We start from the raw sequence: 15,880 nt of genomic DNA on the forward strand, positions 1-15,880 counted from the left end.
CAGCTTCCCCAGCTTATGGGGGAATTGGGGGTGGGGGGCCCAGTAGGAAGCAAGGCTCCCAGAGGCGGGCTTACTGCTGCCAGCCAGAAGCAGCTCTGGGTGTGCTCAGCTGCTGGCTTTCTCTTCTGGAGGGTCTGCTCCCCCCTCCCACGGCCAGCCTCCTCTCTTCCAGCTGCAGTGGGAACAAACCTCAGTCACCCCCACCCCACCCCCACCCTGCGCTCCGAGCACCCAGTTCCCCTTTGCCACAACAACAAGTCTCACTTCCTATCTCAGCACCGAGCAGAGCTGGCCCGCTGCTGTGTAGCTGCTGTCCCCCAGCAGCGAGCACTCCCCCTCAGCCCTGCTCCCAATCAGGAGTCCACCGTGAAGACCGGGGCAAAAGCTGCAAATGGGGACTCGTGAGGACTCCGCATAGGCTGGCTGTGCAAATACTAAATGCTGATTCCAGGCCCAGGCCGGAGCAGACACACGGGCCACAGGCTCCGCACCCAGAGCCCCACTCCCGCAGGCAGACCCACCTGGCTGACCCGCAGGTGCAGGGCACGAAAAGGGGCAGTGAAGGGAGAAGGCCCAAAGCAGGGCTGTCCGGGGAGCTACGCCGCACACTGGGGACAACCAATGAAGTTTCCTGTTCCCTGTACCAGACTGTGTTTGAGTCAGCCCACTCCCCGCCCAGGCGTGGGAAATCAGCGCGAGAGGGAGGGCAGGCAGTGTGTCAAAGCAAGGCCACGACCCAGCCTCCCGGCTCCGAGACAGGGTGCCCCCCGCCCCCGCCCCGGGGCTCCAAGGAAAGGCCTAAAAATGAAAAGGGTTTCCCGGACACATAACTAACATTTCTGTGCTGACTCTACTGATCGGCTGCCTCAGCTCCCAGAGCGCCGTCTCTTGGGATCACAGGGCAGGCTGAGACCAGCACCTTCAAGAACCCCAGAAAACCTGACGCAGCTGCAGATGCAGCCCCAGCAGAGAGCAAGCACTTCTGCAGTCTGCGCAGAGACTGGCCAACTTACACCTTGAAGAGCGAGACAGTAAATACCTCCACTTGCCTGTCACAGGGCCTCTGCTGCAACTGCTCACCCAGCCCACTGCAGCGTGAAATCAGCCACAGACAATACATTAACAATGGGATCGTCTTTGTCCCAATAAAACTTTATTTACAAAAACATGCACTTGGGCTCTTCACTCCAGCTTCCTGCTAGTGCAGACCCTGGGAGGCAGCAGGTTCCCACCCGGAAACTGGACTGAGTTCCCAGTGTCAGCCTGGCCCAGTCCCAGCTGTGTAGGCATTTAAGGAGTGAACCAGTGGGCGTGGGGGAGTGCTCTCTCTCCCCCTCAACCCCCATCCTGCTCACTCTCTCAAATAAAAAGCATACACATTTTTGAAAAGGCATCCAGCTCACGGGCCATAGTTTGCCAAGCCCTCACCACTGGGAAAAGGCGTTCTTCCATTCTGTGCTCCAAAATGGGACAGTGGGCAGCATGCACCTTGGGGGCTCCCAGCCGCTCTGAAGACAGAGGCCAACTGTGGGGACCAGGCCTCCACCCCTGCTACCACCTACCACAAGGCATTTAAGAAATCTCGGTTGCTTATTCAAAAAAAAAAAAAAAAAAAAGCTAGCCTGCCTTAGAAGCCTGGGCAAAGCTGGAAAAAGCTACAGATGGCAAGTCCAAGGTCTTCAGGGCTAGAGGAAAACAGATCTCTTTGTCTGGACACGAAGGTCTGGAAAAGGAAGTGACACATTCACGGTCGCCGGATTCTGTCTGCCGCTCTTACTTCTCCAGGGTGAAGAGGGACAGGAAGTATACAAAGAGGGGTCAAGGACATGTGGCAGCTCCTACATCACAGCCAAGGCCAAGGCAGTGGCTGGATGAGGAGAACCCACAAAGCTTGGGGAAAATGTAATTAAAAGACAAGTTGATTGTGGTACAAAAATTTTTGATATCTATGCCTATCAAGGATCTTTAAAATGCTCGTTAAAATGCGTATTATGAAAAAAAACTGTGGGTTTCAAGGATTTTTTGCATTAAAATAAGGTTTTGTAAAATTTTTATTTACATACTTTATTTGAGAGGTAGAAAGGCAGGCAGGCAGACAGAAAGAGCTCCCACCTGCTGGTTCACTGCCCCAAACGCCTGCCCTATAGCTAAGCTGGGCCAGGCTGCAACTGGGAGGCAGGAACCCAACGCAGGCCTCCCACGAGGGAAGTAGGGAACCAACTACATGAGCCACGACCTGCTGCCTCCTAAGGTGTGCAGCATCAGCAGGACACGGGAGTCAGGAGGACAGCCAGGACCCAAACCAGGCACGCGGCCAAAATGGGATGCAGACATCTCAAGCAGTGTCTTAATCACTACCTAAACACCTGCTTCTACATTTAAATTCAACTCCATTTTTCCACAAACTTTCTGACATCTCCTCATATACGTGTGTGCTGTGTACCACCCCCCTGCCCTGCCCCCAGCTGTTCCTGGACATAATTACCAGGGAGAAGAAAGAACGGAAAAGACCTCCAAGAGGGCTGTGCATTCGTGCGGAAGATGTGGGTAGTTATGGCAGAAACTGGTCCAGGAGTGTGCACAGGCCCTGGGATAAGAAGCAAGCACTAGGCACAAAGCCTCTCCTAATTCCAGGTCAGCGCTCCAGGCTCCAAAATGGATCCCTACACACCTTCTCAGCAAGACCAGCCTCCTAACCCAGTGCCCCCACGTCTCTCCAGAACTGACCTCCACAGCAAGCTCCCGGGCCTGCCCGCCAACGTTTCCACCCAGATGCCGTCACCATCTTGACGGCAACATGTCTGCCAGCAAATCCAACGTGACCTCCCAAAGACGTCTGAACCCTAATCTTTCTACTTCCATCAATCACTCAGGCTTAAAATGTCAGCACCTTCTCTTTCCCATGCCCTGTCGCCACACCACCGCCTCCTCTCCACTCCCACGGGCTGCTCACTAACCCACCACTTGCCGCGTGGTATATGCTGCCCATCTCCTGCCTGAGAGCCCAAATCCAGGCTTCTAACACTGCCAGACCTTTCCCCATATACTCATCTTCCAGGCACCACAGCTCTTCAAGGTCAAGGCCCACGGCTAGTGACCCCTGGCTTCCCAGCCCCCAGAACCTTGCCTAATGAGGGGACACGCAATAAATGCAGAATGCGTGGATCCTAGCTTGCATCATGAGACATGACTGCTCAAGAAATGTCAGGGCCTCCCTGCTCCCCACCACCCCGAAGCCAGGTGGGCATCCCCTGCAGGCCCTCCATCATCCTCACCCTGCCCACCCCGGCTCCCACCATCCCGGAAACAAGCTCCATCCAGCTGACCAATGTCTGACCCTCATCCAACGCCAGCCTCCTCTGCATCCACGTCCCTGCCCACGCGCTGCTCACCCTACCCTGCGATGACGTCCATGCCCTTCCCCCTCCCTCTACTCCAACTCCTACGCAACTGCGAACTGCTAGGAGCCCAGGGGGCGGGAGTGGGGGGGCAGGAGAATCAGGAAGCGGGCAGATGATAAAATGCAAGCGGCAATGGGGCACGATGGAGGCACAGAGGGGTCTCTGATCCCTGGTGGCATCATCTTCCCAATGGGCCGCGGCGATTAGAGAAGGAAGAGGCGGGAGGAGGAGCCAGATTTTTCCACTGAACGAAAGGCATGATTTTCATCACTGCTTCTGTTGCCCTGGTAACCAGGGACAGCCCAGTGGAGAGTACAGTAAAAGAACACCATGTTTATCTTTGCTGTCTGATCCACTTCCCTGTACACCCTTCCCTGACCACCCCTGGGCCCAAGCCCCAGTCCAAATTCCCCACAGTGCCACCACCATCCTCCTAGTCACCACTGCTCCATATCTTAAAGGCAGATCCAACTTCCCCCTCTCTTCAGCCAACCTCAAGGACCGTGCGTTCCTACACAGCGGCATTCTGGGGGTCATCCCACCGTACCCACCTGCCACGCCAGGGAGCCCCAAGAACCAAGAGCAAAACCCAGGGCCGGCATCTCTTCTCCCAGAGTCCAGTGGGCAGGAGGGACCCAGGGGCACGAAGGGGAGAAAGCCCACCCAGCCACCTCTCAGAGCCAGTGCCTTGTGGCTCCCGTTCTCCCAGCCCCCTGCCCACACCTAGAACAGGAGAGGGCAGCAGGCTGTGTTGCGGGGTGGGGGGCGGCCAGTGCCACGCACAACCTCCACAGATCCCCGACTCCCACGTGGACACGGTGTTGGCGTGACCTGACAGCAGAGACACGGCACTCGCCCCGGGGGGATTATATAAGCGTTATATAACATGGTGGCACCAATAAGCACACAGACGCAGTTGTCGAGAGCCAGGGCCAGGCCAGGGGTGGAACCAAACCCAAGGGCCGGAGGCACAGCCCTCCCGTCACCCATGCCAAAGCAACGCCAGGCCCCGGCTGCCCCAGCCCTGTCCATACCTGCTCCCTCCACCCCAGAGGGCTCCGCGAGGCCTGCCTGGCCCTGCATTCTTCCCACGCTGGGCAGCAGGGAGGGGGCACCGTGGTCACCAGGGCCCAGGGCAGCCCTCATCCATTGGGCTGTGGCAGCCCAGCGGCCCGGCTGCAGTGGGGCAGCCAGGGGTCCTGGCGGGCAGGGGTGTGGGCCAGCAGCCCCCTCCTCCAGCCTCCCACCAGCGAGACTGCTGGTTTGGGGAACCAGGGCTGCAGCAGCTCCAGGATTGGCTGGGCCAGCCGTTCCTCTGCTCTGTCATTTGCTGTTCCTCTAAGAAGCAAAACAAACCGAAAGGGAAAGAAAAATTAAAATTGAGCACATTTGGCAAACGCCAAATCCCAAATTTTGCTCAAGCGCCGCAAACAGGGCTCGCAGGTGGGCTCTCAAGGGAGACCCCCCGCCGTCCCACCACACCCTCCGGGGAACCGCAAGTCCACAGTCCCCCCGGGCCCCGCGGCTGCCTCAGTGGCCGGCGCTTCCCCCAGGCACGGCGCGCACCCCTCCCCCGCCGCGGGAGCTGGGCGGCCGGCCTGGGGCGGCTCGGGGCGGTCTGGGGCCAGGTCCCCACCAAAGTCCCCCACCTGCGTCACCACAACCACTTTCCCACTTTCCTCATTTTGCCGGGGGAGGGGGGAAGAGGAGACACCGACCACAGGCGGAGGCCCCAGGAGCGTCTCGTCACGCAGCACCTGCCCTTCGGGCCTCCCGCTGCCGCCCCCACGCGCGCCGCGGCGCCCCCTAAAGAAGGGGGCGAGGGAGCCACGCGCGTTGACGTCGCGAGTCGCGGCGCGCCAGCCCTCGCCCCCGCAACCACCTGTCTCCGCGCTCCCGCCCCCACGGCCGCCCGCCACTCCGCGCGCCCCCTCTGCAGCAAAGGCGCACCACGCCCACTGCGCCGCGCGCACAGCCCGGGCGGGCAGCGGTCAGCGGCTCCCACGCGGGGCCGGGGGGCTGCTCGTCCGAGACTCCCCCTGGGCCCGCTGGGCCCCGCCCGGGGCTGCTCCAGGCCGCGAGCCGGCCCCAGACCCACGGCGAGGGCACTGCGCGCGGAGGCCGCGCCGCAGCAGCAGCGGCGGGGCGCGGCCAGGGTCCCGGGCAGCGTCCCCCGGGAAGCCCACCCTCCGCGGGACGCTCGGGGACCGTCCTGCAGGCCCGGCCCCGCAGCACCCACTCCCATCCGACCAAGGCCCCACTCTCACCTCGCCAGCCACCTCCCTGCCCCGGGGGGCTGCGCAGCCGGGCTCGCCGGTCCCCCGGAGCCCCAGGGCGGGCGCGCGATGCGCAGCCGCTGCGGACGCCGGCTCCGCGGCCGCTTCCCGGGCGTGTGAGCTCAGCCCGCCCGCGCGCCCGCGCTTCCCACGCTCTGCGCCCCGCGCGGCGCCACCCAGCGGCCGCGTCGCGCAGCGCACGCTCGCGTCCGGGAAAATTCTGCCGCAGCCCCGCCGCCCGCCTGGGTCGGAAATTCCCAGAATTTGACTGTAGGTTTGCGGCGGAGCGGGGAACAGGCGGTATGACTCCCCGCAGCCATGGGGCCGCGCGGCGGCCACCCACCTTCTCTGTGGAGGACATTATGGAGTGCGTGCGTGAGATGCTGGCCTCTCTGCCTTCTCCTGAGTGCGTTGGGAGCTTGGGGTGGGCAGCGGCAGGGCGCTCTGTAGGCTGGAGCTGCAGGGCCTCCCTGGGCCCGCCCCGAGGGAGATCTGTGGACTGTGCCTGATCACTTCCCGAACCTGTGTGCAAAGGAGAACAAACACACAGAGACGCCCCAGCCTGAGTTCTCCTTCGGGAGACCTGGAGTGCTGATTTTTGGGTTTTTTAAAACCTTTTCTCAGATATAGACCCTTTTGAGCCCTGGAGGAGGCCTGTGGACCCTCTGTCCAGAAAAATGCACGTGCACACAGAACCACAGTTGCACGGTGTTTCGGGGCGCCCTGCCACTCCTCCAAGCTGCGCGGCCCCAACTTGAGTACCCTGTCAGCGGGTCCCCTAGTTGGAGACGACCCAGCAGTGTTCCCTCCTCCAGGAGCAGCCTCAGTAATCGGAGAGAAGTTGGCCCCAGGGAACAGGAGGCCTGAGTAGGCCCAGGGGCATGAACACCAGGCTCCGAAGGAATCCCTACCTCTCCTTCCTGATGCGCCTCCACCTGGCAAGGCGTTCCACCGAGCACACACTAGCATCCCAGAAAACAGGATCCTCAGGCTGGCAAGATCTCCTCTCTCCTTCTTCTTCTGGGCAAGGCAGTCTTGTAATTTAGGAGTCCTGGGTGGGGAGGATAAAGTTGGCATACAGATTCCTATTGGTGCACCTGCTAGCACCAGGTCCACCACCTCCAGAGGGCCCCGATCCACCAAGGGGCACTCCCACCCCCCAGTCACACACAGCAGAAGCACCCTGGGTGCCTCGCTTCACTCATCCGTCTCCCTTCTCTCTCTCCTTGCACAGAGCCCAGTCGCCACATCCTAATTCTACTTCCTGAACCCTCCCTGGATCTCAAAGATGGCTCTTCTCTGCATTCCAGCCTTAAATTCCATTGCTCCTTGCCTGGATTTCTGCATTTGTCTTTATCCTCATTAGCAGGTAGCCTTGAACTTCACCAGACTCCCAGTCAGTCTCCATATCTGCTACGGAAAAAATTATTGTGCCCTTCTAAAATTCATACGTTGAGATCCTAACTCCTGATGAGATGGTGTTAGAAACTGGCCTGGCTTTGGGAGCTAATTGGGTCATGAAGCCGGATCTCTCCTTTCCTCCCTCCCATCTCCTCCTCTCCCCTCCCATTCCCTGAGCCATCTCCTGTTATCTTCTCAGGTGCATTTGCAGGGAGCTGGATGGGAAGTGGAGCAGCCAGGACTTAAACCAACACCCCTATGGGATGCCTGTGTGGTAGGTGGTGGTTTAACCCACTGTGCTCCAAACCTATTCTTTGATGACAGCACTATTCACTACCACTATTCTTCAGGTGAACTTCAGTCTTGCTGAGTCTTCAATGATGCTTAGAGGGGCTGTGCAGGTGGCCAGAGGGACCTCTGGCAGCACTTTGCGATGTTATAGTTCCCAGTCCCTGTACGTGAGTGGCAGGGTTGGATTACCTCCTTTGAACTTCCCAATAGCATTTGAAGTAGCAGCTGACAATGTCCATTTTGCATATGAGGAAACAGAAGGTGAGCAATGCAAAGCCATTTGCCAAAGGGCACCTAGCCTGTTTCTAGGAACACAGCACTGCTGCTCCCGTCCTTCCCCAATGTAGGGAGCATTGTTGGGACACACCCGTGCTGACACCCCAAGGGTCCTGCTACCTCCAGGTGTCACCACTTACCCCTTCTCTTTTTTAAAAAAATTATTTAATTGAAGGGTTGTGTGTGGGGGAGATAGATAGATGATAGATAGATAGATAGATAGATAGATAGATAGATAGATAGATTTTTCCATCTACTGGTTCACTCCCCAAATGCCCTCATCAGTTGGGGCTGGGCCAGGCTGAAGCCAGGAGCTCAGAACTCCCTCCCCATCTCCCACACGGGTGGCAGCAGCCCAAGCACTGGGGCCACTCTCCACTGCTTTCCCAGGAGCATTAGCAGAGAGCTGGATTCAAAGCCAAGTGCAGGGACTTGAACCGGTGCTCAGGTAGGGGATGCAGGTGTCCCAAGTGGCAGCTTCAGCCACTGCATCACAGTGCCATCCCACCACCCACCCTTCTTAAGGGTTTTTGTGGGGCATGGGCTCCTGGTGGAAAGTGGACCATGTAGCAACAGTAGGAACACAGGAGGGAATGGGGAAGGGAGCAGGTAACCTTGGAGCTGACCTTCCCATCCCCCAGCTCTGCTCCTCCTCACATTCTACTGCGTCACCTCAATTGACCACCCCTTTTCACCCTGTAGCTGGACCCCTGGGTGCTCTGAGGCTCCCAGAAGCCAGAGAGCTCCTGTTTCCTCCTGAGGTCCAAACCTGCTTATCAGCAAAGATTCACTAAGCACTCACTGAGTGCTTTGTCACGGCTTGAGGAAGCCCAGCCATATCAACCTCTCTGCAGCTCTCCCATTCTGCAAAAAGGGGATTGCAAATAGCCTGTCACGTGGCTGTATCCCAGATAAAACGGGATAACCCCACCCCTGCCCCTCTGTCTGCGGTTTTTCCTTTGAGCCCCTGGGGTGTCTGTTTAATGACTAGGGAGAGAGGCAGGCAGATGGAGGAGCTGCAAAGGGAGCGGAGGAGGATGACGTCTCCAGTCCTCGCACTGGGCTCCTCCCAGAGACACAGAGACAGCGTTGGGGCTGGAGCCTATTGGAGCGGCTCAGGGTTGACTTGCCAGTTTCTGGGCACAGGCAGAGCCCCCTGGCTTTGTAAGACAAGGCCGGGCACAGAGGGGTCCTTTCTGACGCTCCCTTGGGGGAATTCCCAGGAGTAACTGTCAACGCCCCTGAGATCACAGGACAAGACTGTGCAAACTGGGAGCCTGGAGATGGTGCCAGGCGCGCAGCTGGGGCTCCGTGGGGGTTAGTTCCCTCGGACCACACAGCTGAGCCTCCGGCATGGGTGGAGTCCCTCGGCTGCCTGCCGGAGTGCTGCCTGCGCACTGAGAATGTTTGGTTCTCACTCTGTCCAGTGCCCCAGGGAACACCCAGTGGAACTGCCCTTCACAGACCCCCCTGTGTGGGAATGCTGCTTTTCCTCTTTAAAGATTAAATCTTTTTTCCCCCTTTCTGTTCAACAAAGACAACAGCCCTTTGGTTTTTGATAAACGTTGGTTTCCTACTAGCAGGTGGATTTGCCCCGGGCACTAAGATCTGTGCTTTTAAAACACACAAGCCTAGCTGTTTGAATCTACTACTTGGGTCTGTCTTTATTTCTCTTATCTCCTGCCCCCCAGGGCTGGGTTTTCTCTGCCTTGGCAGGCTGATAACATGTGGAAGGAAGAAAACTCCTCTAATTAATAGACTAATTAGTGATACAAGCCTTTAATAGCTGATTATGGGAAAGTCATTGCCCACCCCCAAGTGATTGATTTATTTATTGCTCTTGTGCTGCATGATAGAAAATAGTCAGCTTCTAATTGCCTATTGGCTGGTTCAACCAGGCCTCTGCCTTCGGGTCTGGTCTCCTGCTAACGGTGGGCATGCGCAGGGTGGGAGAAGTCAAGGCATCTGATAAGCTGTTCCAATCAGATGGAAGTTTTGGAACCCGGATACCATCTCATCCTGTGAGCTCAGAGCTAGGAATGGGAGGTGACGGGGTGTGCAAGAAAGCCTTACCCATTCTAGAATTTCCTCCCCATGGCCCTGCCCTCTCCCTCCCTCCCCTCTCTGCTGTACATGCTGGGCAGTTGCGTTTCAAGGCAGGACAGCGTGGATCCTACCTGACCTCACTGCCTGGTTCAACCCTTGGCGCTCTGGCTGGCTAACCACGTGATCTGAGTGAGTCTCTTGATTGTGCCATGCCTCCGTCTCCTTGTTTGCAAAGTAGGAATATATTTGTTCTTCTCTGGGATTATTGGGACGACTAAATAGATAAACCACAGAGAGTACTTAGCACGGTACCTAGCACATCCCGAGTCCTCCATAATGTTAGCTGTGACAGTTACTATTGAAGCTAACTTACTGGATACCTAGAAGGAATCTGATGACTGTATGTAGAATAGAAGAATGACTATATCATAATTTTCAAGTAGCGTGTGAGCCCTCGAAGTTCAAGAGGGTGAAGAACAGAGGAAAGTGAACACTAAATCATAATCATAAGGACTACCTTTATTTGAGTGCTTATCAGAGGCTGGGCTCTGTGCTAATTGCTTTATGCACATTCTCTCATTTAATCCTTATGTAACTTGATTTTTATCAGCCTTCTTAAATCACGTTTCCTTTAATAGCCTGAGTCCCCATACCAAATTCTGTGGGAACTCTGTGTTCTCCCAAGATTCACAGGGACTCCTGGGGATGGGCTGGCGTGTTCGCAATCCTTTCTCCTCCTGCGGATACTTGCTGCAGTCCAAGCCAGGCTCTCCCACCTGCCCCCTGACCATGCGATCCTCTGGTTCCGTCACTCTCAGTCGCTGCGAGCAGAGTCCCTTCTTTTACTCTTTTCCTGAAGACCCCTGCACACAGGACTAGAGGACCAGTGGGCAGAGGAAGGTGAAAGGGCAGCCTAGCAGGCTGATGGTGCCACTCAGAACAGGTGGTTCTTCAAATCACACCAGCAATGTGCCCAGCACCCTCCTGCCAGGCCTTTCCACCAGCCACAGCCCTGCCTGCTGCCTTTTTCCCTTTCCCCAAGGTTCTCCTCCCTCACTCCCCAGTCCTCTACTTCCTCCAGAGCACATCAGCTTGGGCTTACTTTGTTATGCAAATAGGTTTAGCTCTTTGGAACAAATCTCTCCAGTCTGGGCTGTTCTCACTGTGGGGCCAGCGTGGGAGCTGAGGGCATGGATGCTCAGCTGTTTCTTTTAACCAAAAAAACTTCTCCAAGTGGCTTCCTTGACAAATGACCAGATGCCTCTGTGATCACTCCTGCCCCACCCTAACATGTAGAACTATGGAAGCCATGCTTTTTGAGTTTGCATAGCATCCATTTCTCCCTCTTATACTTGTATAGGGATGCTACGTGGTAGATACCATTACTACTCCCTCCTTTCCCAGATGAGGAAACCGAGGGGTAAGCTGCTCGAAGTCTCAGGGCTGGAGTCAGAGTCCAGTGCACTCCGGAGTCATGTCTGTCTTGCTCCAAAGCCAGGGACTGACCAGGACACCACGCGGCCACTTCTGCATCTCAGGCAGGATCTGAAGTGGGTTCCAGGGGCAGGGCGAGCCTTCCTCAGGAGATCTCTCTGTGGTGGGCGGGGGTGGGCAGAGGAAGGTGAGTTAATTGACTGAAGGAAGGCCAAAGACATTAAAACAGAGTTAGGGGCCGGCGCCACGGCTCACTAGGCTAATCCTCTGCCTAGCGGCGCCCGCACACCGGCTTCTAGTCCCGGTCGGGGCGCTGGATTCTGTCCCGGTTGCCCCTCTTCCAGGCCAGCTCTCTGCTGTGGCCTGGGAGTGCAGTGGAGGATGGCCCAAGTGCTTGGGCCCTGCACCACATGGGAGACCAGGAGAAGCACCTGGCTCCTGCCTTCGGATCGGCGCAGTGCGCCGGCCGCAGCGTGCTGGCCGTGGCGGCCATTGGAGGGTGAACCAACAGCAAAGGAAGACCTTTCTGTCTGTCTCTCTCTCTCACTGTCCACTCTGCCTGTCAAAAAAAAAAAAAAAAACAAAAAAACAAAAAAAACAAAAAAAAACAAAACAAAACAGAGTTAGCACTAGGAATAGCTACCTATGTATAGCTCGGCGCCTGAGCCCATGAGTGCTGCTGCTATTAATCACCGCCGAATGATTGCTTTGATTGCTTCGTTTGTTGATGCTGCACTTGCTGAATTCTACCGTGCTTTATTTGACCTTGACCTTGGGCAGGGGGCCCCTTGCAGGAAGAAAAGGCGGGTGCGCTTCAGCCCCGGGCTGAGGGTGCTGGCCACATCTACACAACCCTCGCAGCGGGCTGGGTGCCCGTGGAGGTGTGAGAAGGCGGCCAGGAGGCAGCTCAGAGGCAGCTGTGGCATGAAGGAAGGAATGTCTCACTTCCATGTGTCGGTTCTCTTCTTAAGACAGGAACGGTGAGAGAGGCAGAGCCAGGCGGAGCAGCTTCGCGGTGGGGAGGCTGACTGGGGCACCCTAGCTGTTGGGAGAGAAGACCCTGGCTACAGGTGGGTGTGGGCCGGGGATCTTGCCATAGGCCCCAGCGTGATTTTGGCTATCTCATCCTGCAAATGGCACCAGGACACTTACCGTAAGAAATTTTCCCCCAGAAGTGTGTCACTCGCTCTTCACTCTGGTACAGTCTGGCTTCTGCCTCTTCACTCAACTGACTTGATCTCTCCCTTGCTGAGGGTTCCAGGTCTCTACCATGTGATGGTGGCCTTTGACACTGCAGATCAGGCATTCCACCCAGAAAGAGTCCCTTTCCTGGTTTCCAATGACCCCAGCCACCCAGTCTCACATCTCCTTGGCTGCTTTTTTTTGACAGGCAGAGTGGACAGTGAGAGAGAGAGACAGAGAGAAAGATCTTCCTTTTCCGTTGGTTCACCCTCCAACGGCCACTGTGGCCGGCGCGCTGCGGCCGGCGCACCGCGGCCGGCGCACCGCACTGATCCGATGGCAGGAGCCAGGTGCTTATCCTGGTCTCCCATGGGTGCAGGGCCCAAGGACTTGGGCCATCCTCCACTGCACTCCCTGGCCACAGCAGAGAGCTGGCCTGGAAGAGGGGCAACCAGGACAGAATCCGTTGCCCTGACCGGGACTAGAACCCGGTGTGCCAGCGCCACAGGCAGAGGATTAGCCCAATGAACCGCAGTGCTGGCCTCCTTGGCTGCCTTTTCTATATCTCTTGTACCTATGCTGTGCAACAAATGACCCCAAAATTCGGTGGTTCCAAGCCAACACTGATAATCCCAGTCAGTTTCCAAGGGCCAGGAATCTACAAAAATTTTGCTGAATGAATCTTCACCTGTGGCTCAAGACCTCTAATGAGACTGCTGTCTTTATTTATTTATTTGTTGTTTGCTTTAGTAATTGATTTGTTTATTTCAAAGAGGGGGAGAGACAGAGCCAGAGACAGAGAGATGGTTCATCTGCTGGTTCACACCCCAGATGGCTGAATGCCAAAGCTGGGCCAGGCTGAAGCCAGGAGCCAGGAGCTCCTTCCAGGTCTCCCACGGGTGCAGAGGCCCAAGGACTTGGCCGTCATCTTCCCTTTCCCAGGTGCATTAGTAAGGAGCTGGAGCATAAGCAGAGCAGCTGGACTTGAACTGGTTCTCTGATATGGATGAGGATCCTCTTCCAAGGCCTGCCTGTTCTTCCTCACGTGGACTTCTCAGTATGTGACAGGTAGTGTCACTCAGAGCCAGCGACCCAAGAGGAATGAGCGCGTGCAGCCAAGATGAAGGCCCCAGTGCCATCTACACCTAACCGCAGGAGCTACTTACCATTCCTCTGCCCTTCTTGTCCCATGGGCCCTGATGTGATGTGGGCGGGGACTGCACAAGTGTAGAAATGTGGAGAGGTGGGCTTGGAAGCCACCATGGACATTGCCTTCCACAGCGTCCTCCTTTGCTGGCCCTTACCTGTGGGTGTTCTCTGGGCTCCCGTCCTCACGCCCTGGCTCCCCATCCCCGGCACAAGCCCGTGGTGCTGTAGGGCACTTGAATCACCATCCTGATTCTAAGGACAGCAATGTCTGCGTCCCTGGCACTCGTCCTCTCAGAGCAGTCCACACATTCAACACTGAAGTCACCGTCCCCAGTCCTGCTTCCTGGGCTTCCATCTTGGGGGTGACAACAGTGTCCACTCTGCTGCCAAGCACCAGGGAATCACTCTCAACCTCCATCCCTTTTCTCTCGTGGCTAACCGGTGGTTACCAAGATCTGTTAAGATTGTTTTTATTGTTTTCAGTGTTCTCATCTTTTTATCTTGAAAATTTTCTTTTTTTAAAAAGATGTGTTCATTTATTTTTGAAAGTCAGAGGGAGCCAGTGCTGTGTGCAGTGGGTTAAGGCCCTGACCTGCAGTGCTGGCATCTCATATGAGTGCCGGTGTGGGGAGCAATCCGGACTAGACTGAGTTACTGGAATTAAGACTTATTCTATGCATCTGCTCTCCCACTGTGGGGAGCAAACCGGACTAGACTGAGTTACTGGAATTAAGACTTATTCTATGCATCTGCTCTCCCACAATATGGCGCTGGGAGAGAAGTAAACAGCTTCCGCACAGCTGCCTCCAGTTCAACCAATAAACTGTAGGACTTGCTACTGATTGGAGGAGAGCAGCGTACTCGGCGTGTGGGCAGCCGAGTTGGGATTGGCGGAGGAGGACTATAAAGGAGGAGAGAGACGGCATGCACCAAGAACATCTATGGGGAACATCTAAGGGAACCCGTGCAGCCCCCGAGAGAACCGGCCGGCGGTGTGCCGCTCCCCTGCGGAAGTGGGGAATGTGGCCAGGGGGAACTGCCCTTCCACGGAGGTGGAAGGGATAGTAGCCAACCCGGGAAGAACCAGCAGCAAACCCGGGGAGGGCCGAGCAGACAGAAAGAACAGCGCAGGGTCCTGTGTTGCTCCTCCACGAAGACGGGGAGCGACATAATGGTGCCGTGACTCGGATATGAAGCCTAGGCAGGGTTTAGTGTCGTTCCTCCACGAAGAGGGGGAGCGACATAATGGTGCCGTGACTCGGATAGGAAACCTGACTCGGATAGGAAACCTAGGACGGATAGGAAACCTAAGAGGGAAGAAACGGGAAGAAGTGGAAAATACCGGAGAGAGAGACTAGCAAAGAGCCTAGGTGCCGGAAGAAGCTATTGAAAGCCTAGGCATAGACTCGGATATGGACTGTGGGAAAGAAGTTAGGATTGAAAGCGAAAGTGAAAGCTTTCATAGACTCGGATGCGGACTATGGCGGGGAAGCTAGGAGATTGAAAGCGAAAGTGAAACCTGGAGGAGGCTTGGACTCGGATACGGACTGTGGGGAGAAGCCAGGAGAAATGAGAGGAATATTGTTGGAAGAAAACTTAGGGAAACGTACCGGGTAGAGAAAAATGTTAGGGAGGATGAAGCCGCGAGTGCAGGCCGAGGCGAAGACTTAAGCCACCTTGGAATTCTTCAAGTCACCCCGGGGAGCAAGAGGCGAAGATCTGGAACCAGAGGCAGAGACGTGGGCCGCCAGGTTGGAATTCGCCAGGTTAGTCCTGGGAACTTGGACTGAATGCCGGTGGTGGCGGAAACATTCGCGGAAGCCGCCGCGTGCAGAGAGAGCACGGGGCGTGAATAGATGGGGAACGCCGGGGCTGGCGCGAGGCCGTGGTGCGGGCGCGAAGTGCGTGGAGACCGCGGAGCGTGCGCGCAGAGCCGGGAACCCGCCGGCGGGGCGAGGCGCCGGGAAGCTGCGGGGATAAGAGAAACAGAAGTTTAGAAGTAAGATGAGAAAAATAGGAATGCTGGAAGATAGAAGTAAAATGGGAGAAATAGGAATGCCCGGAGATAGAGAAATAGAGAAATAGAAAGGCCTCCCCTCAACATGGCAATTAGAAGGCTTGGATTCCGTCTGCCCGATTAGTGAGGCGATGAGCACCTGGGCGGCTAGCAGCTTATGCGCCGCAGGTCACCGAAGACAGGCACGAATTAACATCAGTAAGGCTTCCCCACAATACCGCAATTAGAAGGCTTGGATTCGGTCTGCCTGATTAAGGCGGTAAGCGCCAGCAAGCAGCTCGACCAGAGTATGAGCTGCAGGTCACCGAAGATAGGCACGAACCAACACTAATAAGTCTCCCCCACAATAAGGCAATGAGAAGGCTTGGATTCGGTTTGCCTGATAGGTCTTGTAAGTCCCCTGCAGG

At 56.4% G+C, this 15,880-nt stretch overlaps 1 protein-coding gene across 4 annotated transcripts in view; it reads right to left on the reverse strand.

Moving 5' to 3' along the window:
• LOC103350987 (uncharacterized) overlaps window positions 1-5,815 on the reverse strand; it is a 78,664-nt gene extending 72,849 nt beyond the window's left edge. Inside the window, exons 1-2 of one of the 4 annotated variants that reach the window (XM_070055232.1) lie at window positions 5,669-5,815; window positions 4,436-4,739 (exon numbers count right to left, since the gene is read on the reverse strand). In XM_070055232.1, the coding sequence (XP_069911333.1) occupies window positions 4,436-4,547 (112 nt within the window). In that variant the 5' untranslated portion in view covers window positions 4,548-4,739; window positions 5,669-5,815. The remainder of the gene's footprint in view (window positions 1-4,435; window positions 4,740-5,668) is intronic. The other 3 variants (XR_007909605.2, XR_011381401.1, XR_011381402.1) reach the window with 3 other exon arrangements.
• Window positions 5,816-15,880: the final 10,065 nt, after the last annotated feature.

Source organism: Oryctolagus cuniculus, chromosome 13 (assembly GCF_964237555.1).
Source record: "Oryctolagus cuniculus chromosome 13, mOryCun1.1, whole genome shotgun sequence".
Classification (NCBI taxonomy): Eukaryota; Metazoa; Chordata; class Mammalia; order Lagomorpha; family Leporidae; genus Oryctolagus; species Oryctolagus cuniculus.